Here is a 17350-nt window from a genome sequence, read left to right as displayed (position 1 = left end):
ATAGCTGATGAGGTGCAGACTGGACTGGCGCTGTCTGTAATGTAGAGATCCAGTCATACATAGACTCTACTAATATCTCTGTTCCATGTCTAGGTGCTGTTCATAGCTGATGAGGTACAGACTGGACTGGCGCTGTCTGTAGTGTAGAGATCCAGTCATACATAGACTCTACTAATATCTCTGTTCCATGTCTAGGTGCTGTTCATAGCTGATGAGGTACAGACTGGACTGGAGCTGTCTGTAGTGTAGAGATCCAGTCATACATAGACTCTACTAATATCTCTCCGTTCCATGTCTAGGTGCTGTTCATAGCTGATGAGGTACAGACTGGACTGGCGCTGTCTGTAGTGTAGAGATCCAGTCATACATAGACTCTACTAATATCTCTGTTCCATGTCTAGGTGCTGTTCATAGCTGATGAGGTGCAGACTGGACTGGCGCTGTCTGTAGTGTAGAGATCCAGTCATACATAGACTCTACTAATATCTCTCCGTTCCATGTCTAGGTGCTGTTCATAGCTGATGAGGTGCAGACTGGACTGGCGCTGTCTGTAGTGTAGAGATCCAGTCATACATAGACTCTACTAATATCTCTCCGTTCCATGTCTAGGTGCTGTTCATAGCTGATGAGGTACAGACTGGACTGGCGCTGTCTGTAATGTAGAGATCCAGTCATACATAGACTCTACTAATATCTCTGTTCCATGTCTAGGTGCTGTTCATAGCTGATGAGGTACAGACTGGACTGGCGCTGTCTGTAGTGTAGAGATCCAGTCATACATAGACTCTACTAATATCTCTCCGTTCCATGTCTAGGTGCTGTTCATAGCTGATGAGGTGCAGACTGGACTGGCCCGTACGGGCAGACGGCTGGCCGTGGACCATGAGGAAGTACGGCCGGACATCGTGATCCTGGGAAAGGCTCTGTCAGGAGGAGTCTACCCTGTGAGTAACACAACGCTGTTACACTACTTTCTCTGCCATGTTGTACTCCTCATTTTGATTTACTGAATGAAAAATGGCGTCTAATAATTTAGTATGGGATGGGTCGCATGAATATATGAATATTCATTGTTTAATTCAATTCCTTTTGTGACTGACTCACTGCTTATTCAGCATGTTGGGACTGATGGGACTGGGTCATGATGGGACTGGGTCATGATGGGACTGGGTCATGTTGGGACTGGGTCATGTTGGGACTGTTGGGACTGGGTCATGTTGGGACTGGGTCATGTTGGGACTGGGTCATGTTGGGACTGTTGGGACTGGGTCATGTTGGGACTGTTGGGACTGGGTCATGTTGGGACTGGGTCATGTTGGGACTGGGTCATGTTGTGACTGATGGGACTGGGTCATGTTGGGACTGGGTCATGTTGGGACTGGGTCATGTTGGGACTGGGTCATGTTGGGACTGGGTCATGTTGGGACTGTTGGGACTGGGTCATGTTGGGACTGGGTCATGTTGGGACTGGGTCATGTTGTGACTGATGGGACTGGGTCATGTTGGGACTGGGTCATGTTGGGACTGTTGGGACTGGGTCATGTTGGGACTGGGTCATGTGGGGACTGGGTCATGCTGGGTCATGTGGGGACTGTTGGGACTGGGTCATGTTGGGACTGTTGGGACTGGGTCATGTTGGGACTGGGTCATGTGGGGACTGGGTCATGTGGGGACTGGGTCATGTGGGGACTGGGTCATGTGGGGACTGGGTCATGCTGGGTCATGTGGGGACTGTTGGGACTGGGTCATGTTGGGACTGGGTCATGTGGGGACTGGGTCATGTTGGGACTGATGGGACTGGGTCATGTTGGGACTGGGTCATGCTGGGTCATGTGGGGACTGTTGGGACTGGGTCATGTTGGGTCATGTTGGGACTGGGTCATGTTGGGACTGGGTCATGTGGGGACTGGGTCATGTGGGGACTGGGTCATGTGGGGACTGGGTCATGCTGGGTCATGTCTGGACTGGGTCATGTGGGGACTGGGTCATGTTGGGTCATGTGGGGACTGGGTCATGTGGGTGCTGGGTCATGTTGTGACTGGGTCATGTGGGGACTGGGTCATGTGGGGACTGATGGGACTGGGTCATGTTGTGACTGGGTCATGTCAGTCTCTGATATAAACCTTGTCCTGCCAGGTATCTGCGGTGCTGTGTGATGATGAGGTGATGCTGACCATCAAGCCTGGAGAGCACGGCTCTACCTACGGAGGAAACCCTCTGGCCTGTGGCGTTGCCATGGCAGCTCTAGAGGTAAGTGGTAGCTAGCTTTTATTTATTTAGTTAGTTAGCTAGTTAGTTATTTGGCTATGGATAGATTCAGCTAGTTAGTTAGCTAGTTAGTTACTTGGCTATGGATAGATTCAGCTAGTTAGTTATTTGGCTATGGATAGATGATGCTAGTTAGCTAGCTAGTTATTTGGCTATGGACAGATTCAGCTAGTTAGTTATTTGGCTATGGACAGATTCAGCTAGTTAGTTATTTGTTCTGGGGATACTCCCCAGAGCAACAGACAGCTGGTTTAGTAGACGGGATACTCCCCAGAGCAACAGACAGCTGGTTTAGTAAGACGGGATACTCCCCAGAGCATCAGACAGCTGGTTTAGTAAGACGGGATACTCCCCAGATCAACAGACAGCTGGTTTAGTAAGACGGGATACTCCCCAGAGCAACAGACAGCTGGTTTAGTAAGGCGGGATACTCCCCAGATCAACAGACAGCTGGTTTAGTAAGACGGGATACTCCCCAGAGCATCAGGCAGCTGGTTTAGTAAGACGGGATACTCCCCAGTGCAACAGACAGCTGGTTTAGTAAGACGGGATACTCCCCAGAGCAACAGACAGCTGGTTTAGTAAGATGGGATACTCCCCAGATCAACAGACAGCTGGTTTAGTAGACGGGATACTCCCCAGTGCAACAGACAGCTGGTTTAGTAAGACGGGATACTCCCCAGAGCAACAGACAGCTGGTTTAGTAAGACGGGATACTCCCCAGTGCAACAGACAGCTGGTTTAGTAAGACGGGATACTCCCCAGTGCAACAGACAGCTGGTTTAGTAAGACGGGATACTCCCCAGAGCAACAGACAGCTGGTTTAGTAAGACGGGATACTCCCCAGTGCAACAGACAGCTGGTTTAGTAAGACGGGATACTCCCCAGAGCATCAGACAGCTGAGAGTACTTCAAAGCAGTGGGTGGGACCATCCTATCTGCTCTGAACACAGAACTTGGGCTCCTATCTCCTCTGAGTGATTGCTAACAGACCGCGGATCAACCGCTGCTTTCACACGAAGTGATCTCTCATTAAACCCTCCAATATGGACTAAGATATACTGGTGTACACAACTATAAATTAGATTTGTTGGCTGCGCATGGTACTGTTTATTGTGTTGTGCTACACTAGTTCACTGTGTTGGGTCACTGAATATGTAGTTAACATAAGTACTGGCTGCAATAGAACATTAAAATCAAATCAAAGTTTATTTGTCACGTGCGCCGAATACAACAGGTGTAGTAGACCTTACAGTTAAATGCTGAATACAACAGGTGTAGTAGACCTCACAGTGAAATGCTGAATACAACAGGTGTAGTAGACCTCACAGTGAAATGCTGAATACAACAGGTGTAGTAGACCTTACAGTGAAATGCTGAATACAACAGGTGTAGTAGACCTTACAGTTAAATGCTGAATACAACAGGTGTAGTAGACCTTACAGTGAAATGCTGAATACAACAGGTGTAGTAGACCTCACAGTGAAATGCTGAATACAACAGGTGTAGTAGACCTCACAGTGAAATGCTGAATACAACAGGTGTAGTAGACCTTACAGTTAAATGCTGAATACAACAGGTGTAGTAGACCTCACAGTGAAATGCTGAATACAACAGGTGTAGTAGACCTTACAGTGAAATGCTGAATACAACAGGTGTAGTAGACCTTACAGTGAAATGCTGAATACAACAGGTGTAGTAGACCTTACAGTTAAATGCTGAATACAACAGGTGTAGTAGACCTTACAGTGAAATGCTGAATACAACAGGTGTAGTAGACCTTACAGTGAAATGCTGAATACAACAGGTGTAGTAGACCTCACAGTGAAATGCTGAATACAACAGGTGTAGTAGACCTCACAGTGAAATGCTGAATACAACAGGTGTAGTAGACCTCACAGTGAAATGCTGAATACAACAGGTGTAGTAGACCTCACAGTGAAATGCTGAATACAACAGGTGTAGTAGACCTTACAGTGAAATGCTGAATACAACAGGTGTAGTAGACCTTACAGTTAAATGCTGAATACAACAGGTGTAGACCTTACAGTGAAATGCTGAATACAACAGGTGTAGTAGACCTCACAGTGAAATGCTGAATACAACAGGTGTAGTAGACCTCACAGTGAAATGCTGAATACAACAGGTGTAGTAGACCTCACAGTGAAATGCTGAATACAACAGGTGTAGTAGACCTCACAGTGAAATGCTGAATACAACAGGTGTAGACCTCACAGTGAAATGTTGAATACAACAGGTGTAGACCTCACAGTGAAATGTTGAATACAACAGGTGTAGTAGACCTCACAGTGAAATGCTGAATACAACAGGTGTAGTAGACCTCACAGTGAAATGCTGAATACAACAGGTGTAGACCTCACAGTGAAATGTTGAATACAACAGGTGTAGTAGACCTTACAGTGAAATGCTGAATACAACAGGTGTAGTAGACCTCACAGTGAAATGCTGAATACAACAGGTGTAGTAGACCTCACAGTGAAATGTTGAATACAACAGGTGTAGACCTCACAGTGAAATGTTGAATACAACAGGTGTAGTAGACCTTACAGTGAAATGCTGAATACAACAGGTGTAGTAGACCTCACAGTGAAATGCTGAATACAACAGGTGTAGTAGACCTCACAGTGAAATGTTGAATACAACAGGTGTAGTAGACCTTACAGTGAAATGTTGAATACAACAGGTGTAGTAGACCTCACAGTGAAATGTTGAATACAACAGGTGTAGTAGACCTTACAGTGAAATGTTGAATACAACAGGTGTAGTAGACCTTACAGTGAAATGCTGAATACAACAGGTGTAGTAGACCTTACAGTTAAATGCTGAATACAACAGGTGTAGTAGACCTTACAGTGAAATGCTGAATACAACAGGTGTAGTAGACCTCACAGTGAAATGCTGAATACAACAGGTGTAGTAGACCTCACAGTGAAATGCTGAATACAACAGGTGTAGTAGACCTTACAGTTAAATGCTGAATACAACAGGTGTAGTAGACCTCACAGTGAAATGCTGAATACAACAGGTGTAGTAGACCTTACAGTGAAATGCTGAATACAACAGGTGTAGTAGACCTTACAGTGAAATGCTGAATACAACAGGTGTAGTAGACCTTACAGTTAAATGCTGAATACAACAGGTGTAGTAGACCTTACAGTGAAATGCTGAATACAACAGGTGTAGTAGACCTTACAGTGAAATGCTGAATACAACAGGTGTAGTAGACCTCACAGTGAAATGCTGAATACAACAGGTGTAGTAGACCTCACAGTGAAATGCTGAATACAACAGGTGTAGTAGACCTTACAGTGAAATGCTGAATACAACAGGTGTAGTAGACCTTACAGTTAAATGCTGAATACAACAGGTGTAGACCTTACAGTGAAATGCTGAATACAACAGGTGTAGTAGACCTCACAGTGAAATGCTGAATACAACAGGTGTAGTAGACCTCACAGTGAAATGCTGAATACAACAGGTGTAGTAGACCTCACAGTGAAATGCTGAATACAACAGGTGTAGTAGACCTCACAGTGAAATGCTGAATACAACAGGTGTAGACCTCACAGTGAAATGTTGAATACAACAGGTGTAGACCTCACAGTGAAATGTTGAATACAACAGGTGTAGTAGACCTCACAGTGAAATGCTGAATACAACAGGTGTAGTAGACCTCACAGTGAAATGCTGAATACAACAGGTGTAGACCTCACAGTGAAATGTTGAATACAACAGGTGTAGTAGACCTTACAGTGAAATGCTGAATACAACAGGTGTAGTAGACCTCACAGTGAAATGCTGAATACAACAGGTGTAGTAGACCTCACAGTGAAATGTTGAATACAACAGGTGTAGACCTCACAGTGAAATGTTGAATACAACAGGTGTAGTAGACCTTACAGTGAAATGCTGAATACAACAGGTGTAGTAGACCTCACAGTGAAATGCTGAATACAACAGGTGTAGTAGACCTCACAGTGAAATGTTGAATACAACAGGTGTAGTAGACCTTACAGTGAAATGTTGAATACAACAGGTGTAGTAGACCTCACAGTGAAATGTTGAATACAACAGGTGTAGTAGACCTTACAGTGAAATGTTGAATACAACAGGTGTAGTAGACCTCACAGTGAAATGCTGAATACAACAGGTGTAGTAGACCTCACAGTGAAATGCTGAATACAACAGGTGTAGTAGACCTTACAGTGAAATGCTGAATACAACAGGTGTAGTAGACCTCACAGTGAAATGCTGAATACAACAGGTGTAGTAGACCTTACAGTGAAATGCTGAATACAACAGGTGTAGTAGACCTCACAGTGAAATGCTGAATACAACAGGTGTAGTAGACCTCACAGTGAAATGCTGAATACAACAGGTGTAGTAGACCTTACAGTGAAATGCTGAATACAACAGGTGTAGTAGACCTCACAGTGAAATGCTGAATACAACAGGTGTAGTAGACCTCACAGTGAAATGCTGAATACAACAGGTGTAGTAGACCTTACAGTGAAATGCTGAATACAACAGGTGTAGTAGACCTTACAGTTAAATGCTGAATACAACAGGTGTAGTAGACCTTACAGTGAAATGCTGAATACAACAGGTGTAGTAGACCTTACAGTGAAATGCTGAATACAACAGGTGTAGTAGACCTCACAGTGAAATGCTGAATACAACAGGTGTAGTAGACCTCACAGTGAAATGCTGAATACAACAGGTGTAGTAGACCTCACAGTGAAATGCTGAATACAACAGGTGTAGTAGACCTCACAGTGAAATGCTGAATACAACAGGTGTAGTAGACCTTACAGTGAAATGCTGAATACAACAGGTGTAGTAGACCTTACAGTTAAATGCTGAATACAACAGGTGTAGACCTTACAGTGAAATGCTGAATACAACAGGTGTAGTAGACCTCACAGTGAAATGCTGAATACAACAGGTGTAGTAGACCTCACAGTGAAATGCTGAATACAACAGGTGTAGTAGACCTCACAGTGAAATGCTGAATACAACAGGTGTAGTAGACCTCACAGTGAAATGCTGAATACAACAGGTGTAGACCTCACAGTGAAATGTTGAATACAACAGGTGTAGACCTCACAGTGAAATGTTGAATACAACAGGTGTAGTAGACCTCACAGTGAAATGCTGAATACAACAGGTGTAGTAGACCTCACAGTGAAATGCTGAATACAACAGGTGTAGACCTCACAGTGAAATGTTGAATACAACAGGTGTAGTAGACCTTACAGTGAAATGCTGAATACAACAGGTGTAGTAGACCTCACAGTGAAATGCTGAATACAACAGGTGTAGTAGACCTCACAGTGAAATGTTGAATACAACAGGTGTAGACCTCACAGTGAAATGTTGAATACAACAGGTGTAGTAGACCTTACAGTGAAATGCTGAATACAACAGGTGTAGTAGACCTCACAGTGAAATGCTGAATACAACAGGTGTAGTAGACCTCACAGTGAAATGTTGAATACAACAGGTGTAGTAGACCTTACAGTGAAATGTTGAATACAACAGGTGTAGTAGACCTTACAGTGAAATGTTGAATACAACAGGTGTAGTAGACCTCACAGTGAAATGCTGAATACAACAGGTGTAGTAGACCTCACAGTGAAATGCTGAATACAACAGGTGTAGTAGACCTTACAGTGAAATGCTGAATACAACAGGTGTAGTAGACCTCACAGTGAAATGCTGAATACAACAGGTGTAGTAGACCTTACAGTGAAATGCTGAATACAACAGGTGTAGTAGACCTCACAGTGAAATGCTGAATACAACAGGTGTAGTAGACCTCACAGTGAAATGCTGAATACAACAGGTGTAGTAGACCTTACAGTGAAATGCTGAATACAACAGGTGTAGTAGACCTCACAGTGAAATGCTGAATACAACAGGTGTAGTAGACCTCACAGTGAAATGCTGAATACACAGGTGTAGTAGACCTCACAGTGAAATGCTGAATACAACAGGTGTAGTAGACCTCACAGTGAAATGCTGAATACAACAGGTGTAGTAGACCTTACAGTGAAATGCTGAATACAACAGGTGTAGTAGACCTCACAGTGAAATGCTGAATACAACAGGTGTAGTAGACCTCACAGTGAAATGCTGAATACAACAGGTGTAGTAGACCTCACAGTGAAATGCTGAATACAACAGGTGTAGTAGACCTCACAGTGAAATGCTGAATACAACAGGTGTAGTAGACCTCACAGTGAAATGCTGAATACAACAGGTGTAGTAGACCTCACAGTGAAATGCTGAATACAACAGGTGTAGTAGACCTCACAGTGAAATGCTGAATACAACAGGTGTAGTAGACCTTACAGTGAAATGCTGAATACAACAGGTGTAGTAGACCTCACAGTGAAATGCTGAATACAACAGGTGTAGTAGACCTCACAGTGAAATGCTGAATACAACAGGTGTAGTAGACCTCACAGTGAAATGCTGAATACAACAGGTGTAGTAGACCTCACAGTGAAATGCTGAATACAACAGGTGTAGTAGACCTTACAGTGAAATGCTGAATACAACAGGTGTAGTAGACCTCACAGTGAAATGCTGAATACAACAGGTGTAGTAGACCTCACAGTGAAATGCTGAATACAACAGGTGTAGTAGACCTTACAGTGAAATGCTGAATACAACAGGTGTAGTAGACCTCACAGTGAAATGCTGAATACAACAGGTGTAGTAGACCTCACAGTGAAATGCTGAATACAACAGGTGTAGTAGACCTCACAGTGAAATGCTGAATACAACAGGTGTAGTAGACCTTACAGTGAAATGCTGAATACAACAGGTGTAGTAGACCTCACAGTTAAATGCTGAATACAACAGGTGTAGTAGACCTCACAGTGAAATGCTGAATACAACAGGTGTAGTAGACCTCACAGTGAAATGTTGAATACAACAGGTGTAGTAGACCTCACAGTGAAATGCTGAATACAACAGGTGTAGTAGACCTCACAGTTAAATGCTGAATACAACAGGTGTAGTAGACCTCACAGTGAAATGCTGAATACAACAGGTGTAGTAGACCTCACAGTGAAATGCTGAATACAACAGGTGTAGTAGACCTTACAGTGAAATGCTGAATACAACAGGTGTAGTAGACCTCACAGTGAAATGCTGAATACAACAGGTGTAGTAGACCTCACAGTGAAATGCTGAATACAGGTTCTAACCAATAGTGCAAAAAAGGTATTAGGTGAACAATAAAAAGACAGGCTATATACAGTAGAGAGGCTATATACAGTAGAGAGGCTATATACAGTAGAGAGGCTATATACAGTAGAGGCTATATACAGTAGAGAGGCTATATACAGTAGAGGCTATATACAGTAGAGAGGCTATATACAGTAGAGAGGCTATATACAGTAGCGAGGCTATATACAGTAGAGAGGCTATATACAGTAGAGAGGCTATATACAGTAGAGAGGCTATATACAGTAGAGAGGCTATATACAGTAGAGGTTATATACAGTAGAGAGGCTATATACAGTAGAGAGGCTATATACAGTAGCGAGGCTATACACAGTAGAGAGGCTATATACAGTAGAGAGGCTACATACAGTAGAGAGGCTATATACAGTAGAGAGGCTATATACAGTAGCGAGGCTATATACAGTAGAGAGGCTATATACAGTAGAGAGGCTATATACAGTAGAGAGGCTATATACAGTAGAGGCTATATACAGTAGAGAGGCTATATACAGTAGAGAGGCTATATACAGTAGAGGCTATATACAGTAGAGAGGCTATATACAGTAGAGAGGTTATATACAGTAGAGAGGTTATATACAGTAGAGAGGCTATATACAGTAGAGGCTATGTACAGTAGAGGCTATATACAGTAGAGAGGCTATATACAGTAGAGAGGTTATATACAGTAGAGAGGTTATATACAGTAGAGAGGCTATATACAGTAGAGGCTATGTACAGTAGAGAGGTTATATACAGTAGAGGCTATATACAGTAGAGAGGCTATATACAGTAGAGGCTATGTACAGTAGAGAGGTTATATACAGTAGAGAGGCTATATACAGTAGAGAGGTTATATACAGTAGAGGCTATGTACAGTAGAGAGGTTATATACAGTAGAGAGGTTATATACAGTAGAGAGGCTATATACAGTAGAGGCTATGTACAGTAGAGAGGTTATATACAGTAGAGGGGCTATGTACAGTAGAGAGGTTATATACAGTAGAGAGGTTATATACAGTAGAGGCTATGTACAGTAGAGAGGTTATATACAGTAGAGGGGCTATGTACAGTAGAGAGGTTATATACAGTAGAGGGGCTATGTACAGTAGAGAGGTTATATACAGTAGAGGGGCTATGTACAGTAGAGGATATATACAGTAGAGGGGCTATGTACAGTAGAGGATATATACAGTAGAGAGGCTACATACAGTAGAGGATATATACAGTAGAGAGGCTACTAACAGTAGAGAGGCTATATACAGTAGAGAGGCTATATACAGTAGAGGATATATACAGTAGAGAGGCTACTAACAGTAGAGAGGCTATATACAGTAGAGAGGCTATATACAGTAGAGGATATATACAGTAGAGAGGCTACTAACAGTAGAGAGGCTATATACAGTAGAGAGGCTACATACAGTAGAGAGGCTACATACAGTAGAGAGGCTACATACAGTAGAGAGGCTATATACAGTAGAGAGGATATATACAGTAGAGAGGCTATAACAGTAGAGGCTATATACAGTAGAGAGGCTATATACAGTAGAGAGGCTATATACAGTAGAGAGGCTATAACAGAGAGGCTATATACAGTAGAGAGGCTATATACAGTAGAGAGGCTATGTACAGTAGAGAGGCTATATACAGTAGAGAGGCTATGTACAGTAGAGAGGCTATATACAGTAGAGAGGCTATGTACAGTAGAGAGGCTATGTACAGTAGAGAGGCTATGTACAGTAGAGAGGCTATGTACAGTAGAGAGGCTATGTACAGTAGAGAGGCTATGTACAGTAGAGAGGCTATGTACAGTAGAGGGGCTATATACAGTAGAGGCTATGTACAGTAGAGGGGCTATATACAGTAGAGGGGCTATGTACAGTAGAGGGGCTATGTACAGTAGAGAGGCTATATACAGTAGAGGGGCTATATACAGTAGAGGCTATGTACAGTAGAGGGGCTATATACAGTAGAGAGGCTATATACAGTAGAGAGGCAATGTACAGTAGAGGGGCTATATACAGGAGAGGGGCTATGTACAGTAGAGGGGCTATATACAGTAGAGAGGCTATGTACAGTAGAGGGGCTATATACAGGAGAGGCTATGTACAGTAGAGGGGCTATATACAGTAGAGGGGCTATGTACAGTAGAGGGGCTATGTACAGTAGAGAGGCTATATACAGTAGAGGGGCTATATACAGTAGAGGCTATGTACAGTAGAGGGGCTATATACAGTAGAGAGGCTATATACAGTAGAGAGGCTATATACAGTAGAGAGGCTATATACAGTAGAGAGGCTATATACAGTAGAGAGGCTACATACAGTAGAGAGGCTATATACAGTAGAGAGGCTATATACAGACCCCAGTTAGTCAGGCTGATTGAGGTAGTAACAGACCTCCTAACAGTATGTTGTCCTCTCTCACAGGTTCTGGAGGAAGAGAAGCTGGCGGAGAACGCTGAGAAGATGGGCCAGTTGCTGAGGTCAGAACTGTCAAAGCTTCCTAAAGAGATCGTCCCCATCGTCCGGGGAAAGGGCCTCCTCAATGCCATCGTCATCAAGGAGACTAAAGGTATGGCTGTATCTGATGTGAAATCACTTAGATTTCAGATTCAAAACTGCAAACATTTCTCTCCGCCACATGGCAAAATGAGTAGAATTGCAGGAAACGTATCATTATTATAACATCTCACTGACCTGTTGCATGTCTCCACTAACTAACTTAACGCTCTTAAAGAGACGGTGTATCATTTTCTGTAATGCCTCTCAATAGGTAGTGCTTTTACACAATGTTAAAAACCTAATATTCCAAATGACTTTGTAATTTTAACAGTTTAGCTTTTTATACTAAACAAATGTATTTACACATGAGCTTTAAATTGGCTATATCGCAATCAATTTAAATATCATAGATATATCTGGTGCTCCTAAATTTGATGTTGTGCTCCTCACTTTTTAAACAATAAATTGTTCTAGAGCCCTGCTTGGGTTTTATAATTGTTTCTCTGTAGGCTGAAGCTTTGACCCCTGACACGTGTGTGTGTGTGTGTGTGTGTGTGTGTGCGCTCACACTTTTCTTCCCCCTCAGACTATGATGCCTGGAGAGTGTGCATCCGTCTCCGTGACAACGGACTGTTGGCCAAGCCCACCCACGGTGACATCATCCGTCTGGCCCCTCCCCTCATCATTAAAGACCACGAGGTCAGAGAGTGTGCTGACATCATCCAGAGAACCATCATGTCCTTCTAGAACTCCTTCTAGAACTCCTTCTAGAACACTGGAACCAACAAAGCAACTATCATCTGCTGTGAACTATCATCTATTGGAATGTGTTACTAATTATAAACATTTTAGCAAATGAGTGTTATTGTATTGTAAGCAGTACTCTCTTTTAAGTTAATTTACTGTGAAAATGTATGTGGAGAATATTTTATTTTTTTCACAGTACTGCCATTTTGTAGTAATGTCAATCTAAGCATATCATCCAAGCTGAAGGTTTTCTCTTCTGAAGTGCTGGGACTGAAAAGGGTTACAGGGTTATTACACTGCTGCTCCAAAGCACCTTGGGGTGACCTTAAACCCAGGGATGTTTTTAACTCTTGCATCTGGTTAGTTGGAAGACGGTTGAGATGCTGATTTATTTTGTTGTTAATTCTGGCAACTACGACTGCAGCAAAGCTAAAAAAATAAAAAATAATGCGCTTAAACAAAACTTTTTTTCACTTTTTAAAACGGAGCATTGTTTTAAAAACAAAGAAACATACAATTTATTTAAATGTTAAAGTAATTTATTTGCTTGTTGGTGAAATGAGCAAAAAAAAAAAAAAAGGTTTTACTGAAAGACACAGGTATAACCAATAAGGATATTTTAAGTATTTAAAAGGAAATATTTTAATACCACTAAAACTCAGTGAAAGAATTGAACTGCTGTTCTGTTACGTTATTGAAACAAACCACAGAAAACCTTTTCAAAACGGCAGTAGTGGACAACTGTACTTATGATACAGAAAAGTATTCAGTATGTACAACTACTACCCTATATAGGTCCTGGTCTAAAGTAGTACACTACTACCCTATATAGGCCCTGGTCTAAAGTAGTGCACTACTACCCTATATAGGCCCTGATCTAAAGTAGTGCACTACTACCCTATGGGCCCTGGTCTAAAGTAGTACACTACTACCCTATAGACCCTGGTCTAAAGTAGTGCACTACTACCCTATGGGCCCTGGTCTAAAGTAGTACACTACTACCCTATAGGCCCTGGTCTAAAGTAGTGCACTACTCCCCTATAGGCCCTGGTCTAAAGTAGTGCCCTACTAAGGAAATAGGGTGCCATTTCAGAGACGACCTCTAATTAAGCAATAAGGCCCGAGGAGGTGTGATATGGCCAATATACCACGGCTAAGGGCTGTTCTTATTGGCCATATATCACAAACCCCCGAGGTGCCTTATTGCCATTATAAACTGGTTACCAACGTAATTAGAACAGTAAAAAATAAATGTTTTATCATACCCGTGGTATACGGCTTTCAGCCAATCAGCATTTTAATGCTCGACCCATCCAGTTTTTTAAATAATTTGTGATATATTATACTTCCTCCAGCGACGATGCGTTTTATGAGTGACATCGTTTAGGAGTCATCTGTTCCCCTGCTAAGGTCCGTTCGGTCAGGGGTCTCGTCAGTATTAATCTGTACACTCTGTGGCTGCCTCTCAAATGGTTCTCTATGGAAGCTGGGCAACTATTGCATCAATGTAGGAAATACGGGACCATTTGAAATGCATCCCAGTGTCTGTTGGGAAACTTGCTAAAGAGAACAACATTTTAAAAACCGACTGGAAACGGTTGCAGGCTGAATATAATTTGGGATTCTATTGCAATATGAATATTTTAAGTTGTTACATAAAATGTTCATAGTAAAAAATAGCTGGAGTCTTATTCTGATGTCCTGTCAATTCTTTTTTGAATTTTTGATTCACTTTATCTAGTTTTAAGATCTAGTATTTTAGTATTATTGAAGTAGAAGGTTCCCAGTCTATAACAGCTTGATTTGGTTGAAACCTCATTTTGGTCTCGTTTAACGATGAGACGATTACCAATAGGAAACAACAGTTTAATTATCCTCTGTTTTAAATACACTCACATAATCATTAAGAGGACATTCTAAGGCTCATTTAAAAACCACAGACTGGTCTATTACCAGTAATGTAATTACAATGTTCAGTCGTGCATAAATCAAGTTTATGAAATAGTTTTATAAATCACTAAATATCAAGTCTTTACCACTAGGTTGTGATGTGTTCCTATGCTGTGGTCCTCACTAGTTATCACAGCCACAAAATAATTATGGCTAAACCCTGTCTTCTAATCTTCTTAAAATCTGTGTTTAACCCTAACCACACTGCTAATATTATTGCCTAAACTTTTAAGACCAAAAAGCAATTTTTTTTTTTTTTTTTTGTTAAATTGAATGATTTAGCCCATTTTGACTTTGTGGTTGTGATAACTAGTGACATCCCTGTAGTGTATTAAGTTGATCAGAGCCTGGTGTCAGAAATCACAGACCTCGGGGCAACAGCACTGTGTCTGCTCGAACATTGGTAATGTGGGAGACTAATCCGAGCACGAGACGACTGAAAACACAAGTCCCATTCGGCCCTGTAACGGATAATCGTGAATTAATCATGAATAATGATCAGTGAGAAAGTTACAGATTTACAAAGATCATACCCTCAAAACATGCTAACCTCTCACCATTACAATAACCAGGGAGGTTAGCATTTTATATCATACCCCCTAAAACATGCTAACCTCTCCCTATTACCATAACCAGGGAGGTTAGCATTTTATATCATACCGCTAAAACATGCTAACCTATTACCATAACCAGGGAGGTTAGCATTTTATATCATACCGCTAAAACATGCTAACCTATTGATATGATATTGGAGCATCTGTAATTCTCTCTCTCTCTCTCAAACACAGTTAGTGCAGCAGAATTGGGCAGCTTTATTAAAACTCTGATTAAGAGATGGCAGGCAACCTGCTGTTTTTCTGTCAATACTCAATACTATATAATCTTAGCAACATGTTATCCACTGATCTGGTCCACTGAGGCCCAATGAGAGCTGGTCCACTGAGGCCATGGCCCAATGAGAGCTGGTCCACTGAGGCCATGACCCAATGAGAGCTGGTCCACTGAGGCCATGACCCAATGAGAGCTGGTCCACTGAGGCCATGGCCCAATGAGAGCTGGTCCACTGAGGCCATGACCCAATGAGAGCTGGTCCACTGAGGCCATGACCCAATGAGAGCTGGTCCACTGAGGCCATGACCCAATGAGAGCTGGTCCACTGAGGCCTTGACCCAATGAGAGCTGGTCCACTGAGGCCATGACCCAATGAGAGCTGGTCCACTGAGGCCATGGCCCAATGAGAGCTGGTCCACTGAGGCCATGACCCAATGAGAGCTGGTCCACTGAGGCCCAATGAGAGCTGGTCCACTGAGGCCATGGCCCAATGAGAGCTGGTCCACTGAGGCCATGACCCAATGAGAGCTGGTCCACTGAGGCCATGACCCAATGAGAGCTGGTCCACTGAGGCCATGACCCAATGAGAGCTGGTCCACTGAGGCCATGGCCCAATGAGAGCTGGTCCACTGAGGCCTTGACCCAATGAGAGCTGGTCCACTGAGGCCATGACCCAATGAGAGCTGGTCCACTGAGGCCGTGGCCCAATGAGAGCTGGTCCACTGAGGCCATGACCCAATGAGAGCTGGTCCACTGAGGCCTTGACCCAATGAGAGCTGGTCCACTGAGGCCATGACCCAATGAGAGCTGGTCCACTGAGGCCATGGCCCAATGAGAGCTGGTCCACTGAGGCCATGACCCAATGAGAGCTGGTCCACTGAGGCCTTGGCCCAATGAGAGCTGGTCCACTGAGGCCTTGACCCAATGAGAGCTGGTCCTTGGAGGTGGAAACAGTCTGAGCCTGTTTTATAAAAGACTGGGGGGGTAGCCATACGATCACTTTTACTTTATGAATTATACATTCTCTTAGAACAGGACAAATTTGTTTTCCTTCAGTTGTGGTTTTGAAGCTGGGCTGCTTGACCTAAACCACAGTCAGCGTGCTATTTCATGTGTGCATCCGTTGGACCGGGTGCATGGAGGCAGAGAGAGAGAGAGAGAGAGAGACACAGAGAGAGAGAGACACACAGAGAGAGAGAGAGAGACACAGAGAGAGAGAGAGAGAGAGAGAGAGAGAGAGAGAGAGAGAGAGAGAGAGAGAGAGAGAGAGAGAGAGAAAAGCAGTGTTTATCTGTGAAATATGAGAGGAATTCTGTCTGGCAAGAGGCGTGAGGGTTGTTGTGGTCATGGAACGACTGAAGTTTGCATCACAAAATGGCATCCTATTCCAGATATAGTGCACTACTTTTGACCAGAACCCTATTGGGCCCTGGTTAATAGTAGTGAACTATAAAGGGAACAGGGTTCCATTTGGACTGCAGCCTGACTCAGAGCCTTGTGGTTGTGTCTTCCTGGTCTTTGGACAGCAGCCTGACTCAGAGCCTTGTGGTTGTGTCTTCCTGGTCTTTGGACAGCAGCCTGACTCAGAGCCTTGTGGTTGTGTCTTCCTGGTCTTTGGACAGCAGCCTGACTCAGAGCCTTGTGGTTGTGTCTTCCTGGTCTTTAGACAGCAGCCTGACTCAGAGCCTTGTGGTTGTGTCTTCCTGGTCTTTGGACAGCAGCCTGACTCAGAGCCTTGTGGTTGTGTCTTCCTGGTCTTTAGACAGCAGCCTGACTCAGAGCCTTGTGGTTGTGTC

General features: G+C 43.2%; 1 protein-coding gene across 4 annotated transcripts in view; it reads left to right on the top strand.

The window, feature by feature from the left end:
* Positions 1-13236, top strand: part of LOC115184049 (ornithine aminotransferase, mitochondrial) — a 35370-nt gene extending 22134 nt beyond the window's left edge. For all 4 annotated transcript variants that reach the window (XM_029745042.1, XM_029745043.1, XM_029745044.1 and 1 more), the window contains 4 exons: positions 816-944; positions 2137-2250; positions 11952-12096; positions 12613-13236. In XM_029745042.1, coding sequence (XP_029600902.1) covers positions 816-944; positions 2137-2250; positions 11952-12096; positions 12613-12773 — 549 coding nt within the window. In that variant the 3' untranslated portion in view covers positions 12774-13236. The remainder of the gene's footprint in view (positions 1-815; positions 945-2136; positions 2251-11951; positions 12097-12612) is intronic.
* Positions 13237-17350: the final 4114 nt, after the last annotated feature.

Source organism: Salmo trutta, unplaced genomic scaffold (genome assembly GCF_901001165.1).
Source record: "Salmo trutta unplaced genomic scaffold, fSalTru1.1, whole genome shotgun sequence".
In the NCBI taxonomy this organism is placed as follows: Eukaryota; Metazoa; Chordata; class Actinopteri; order Salmoniformes; family Salmonidae; genus Salmo; species Salmo trutta.
The sequence above is the reverse complement of the archived record's forward strand: the minus strand, read 5'-3'. Positions and strand labels throughout refer to the sequence as shown.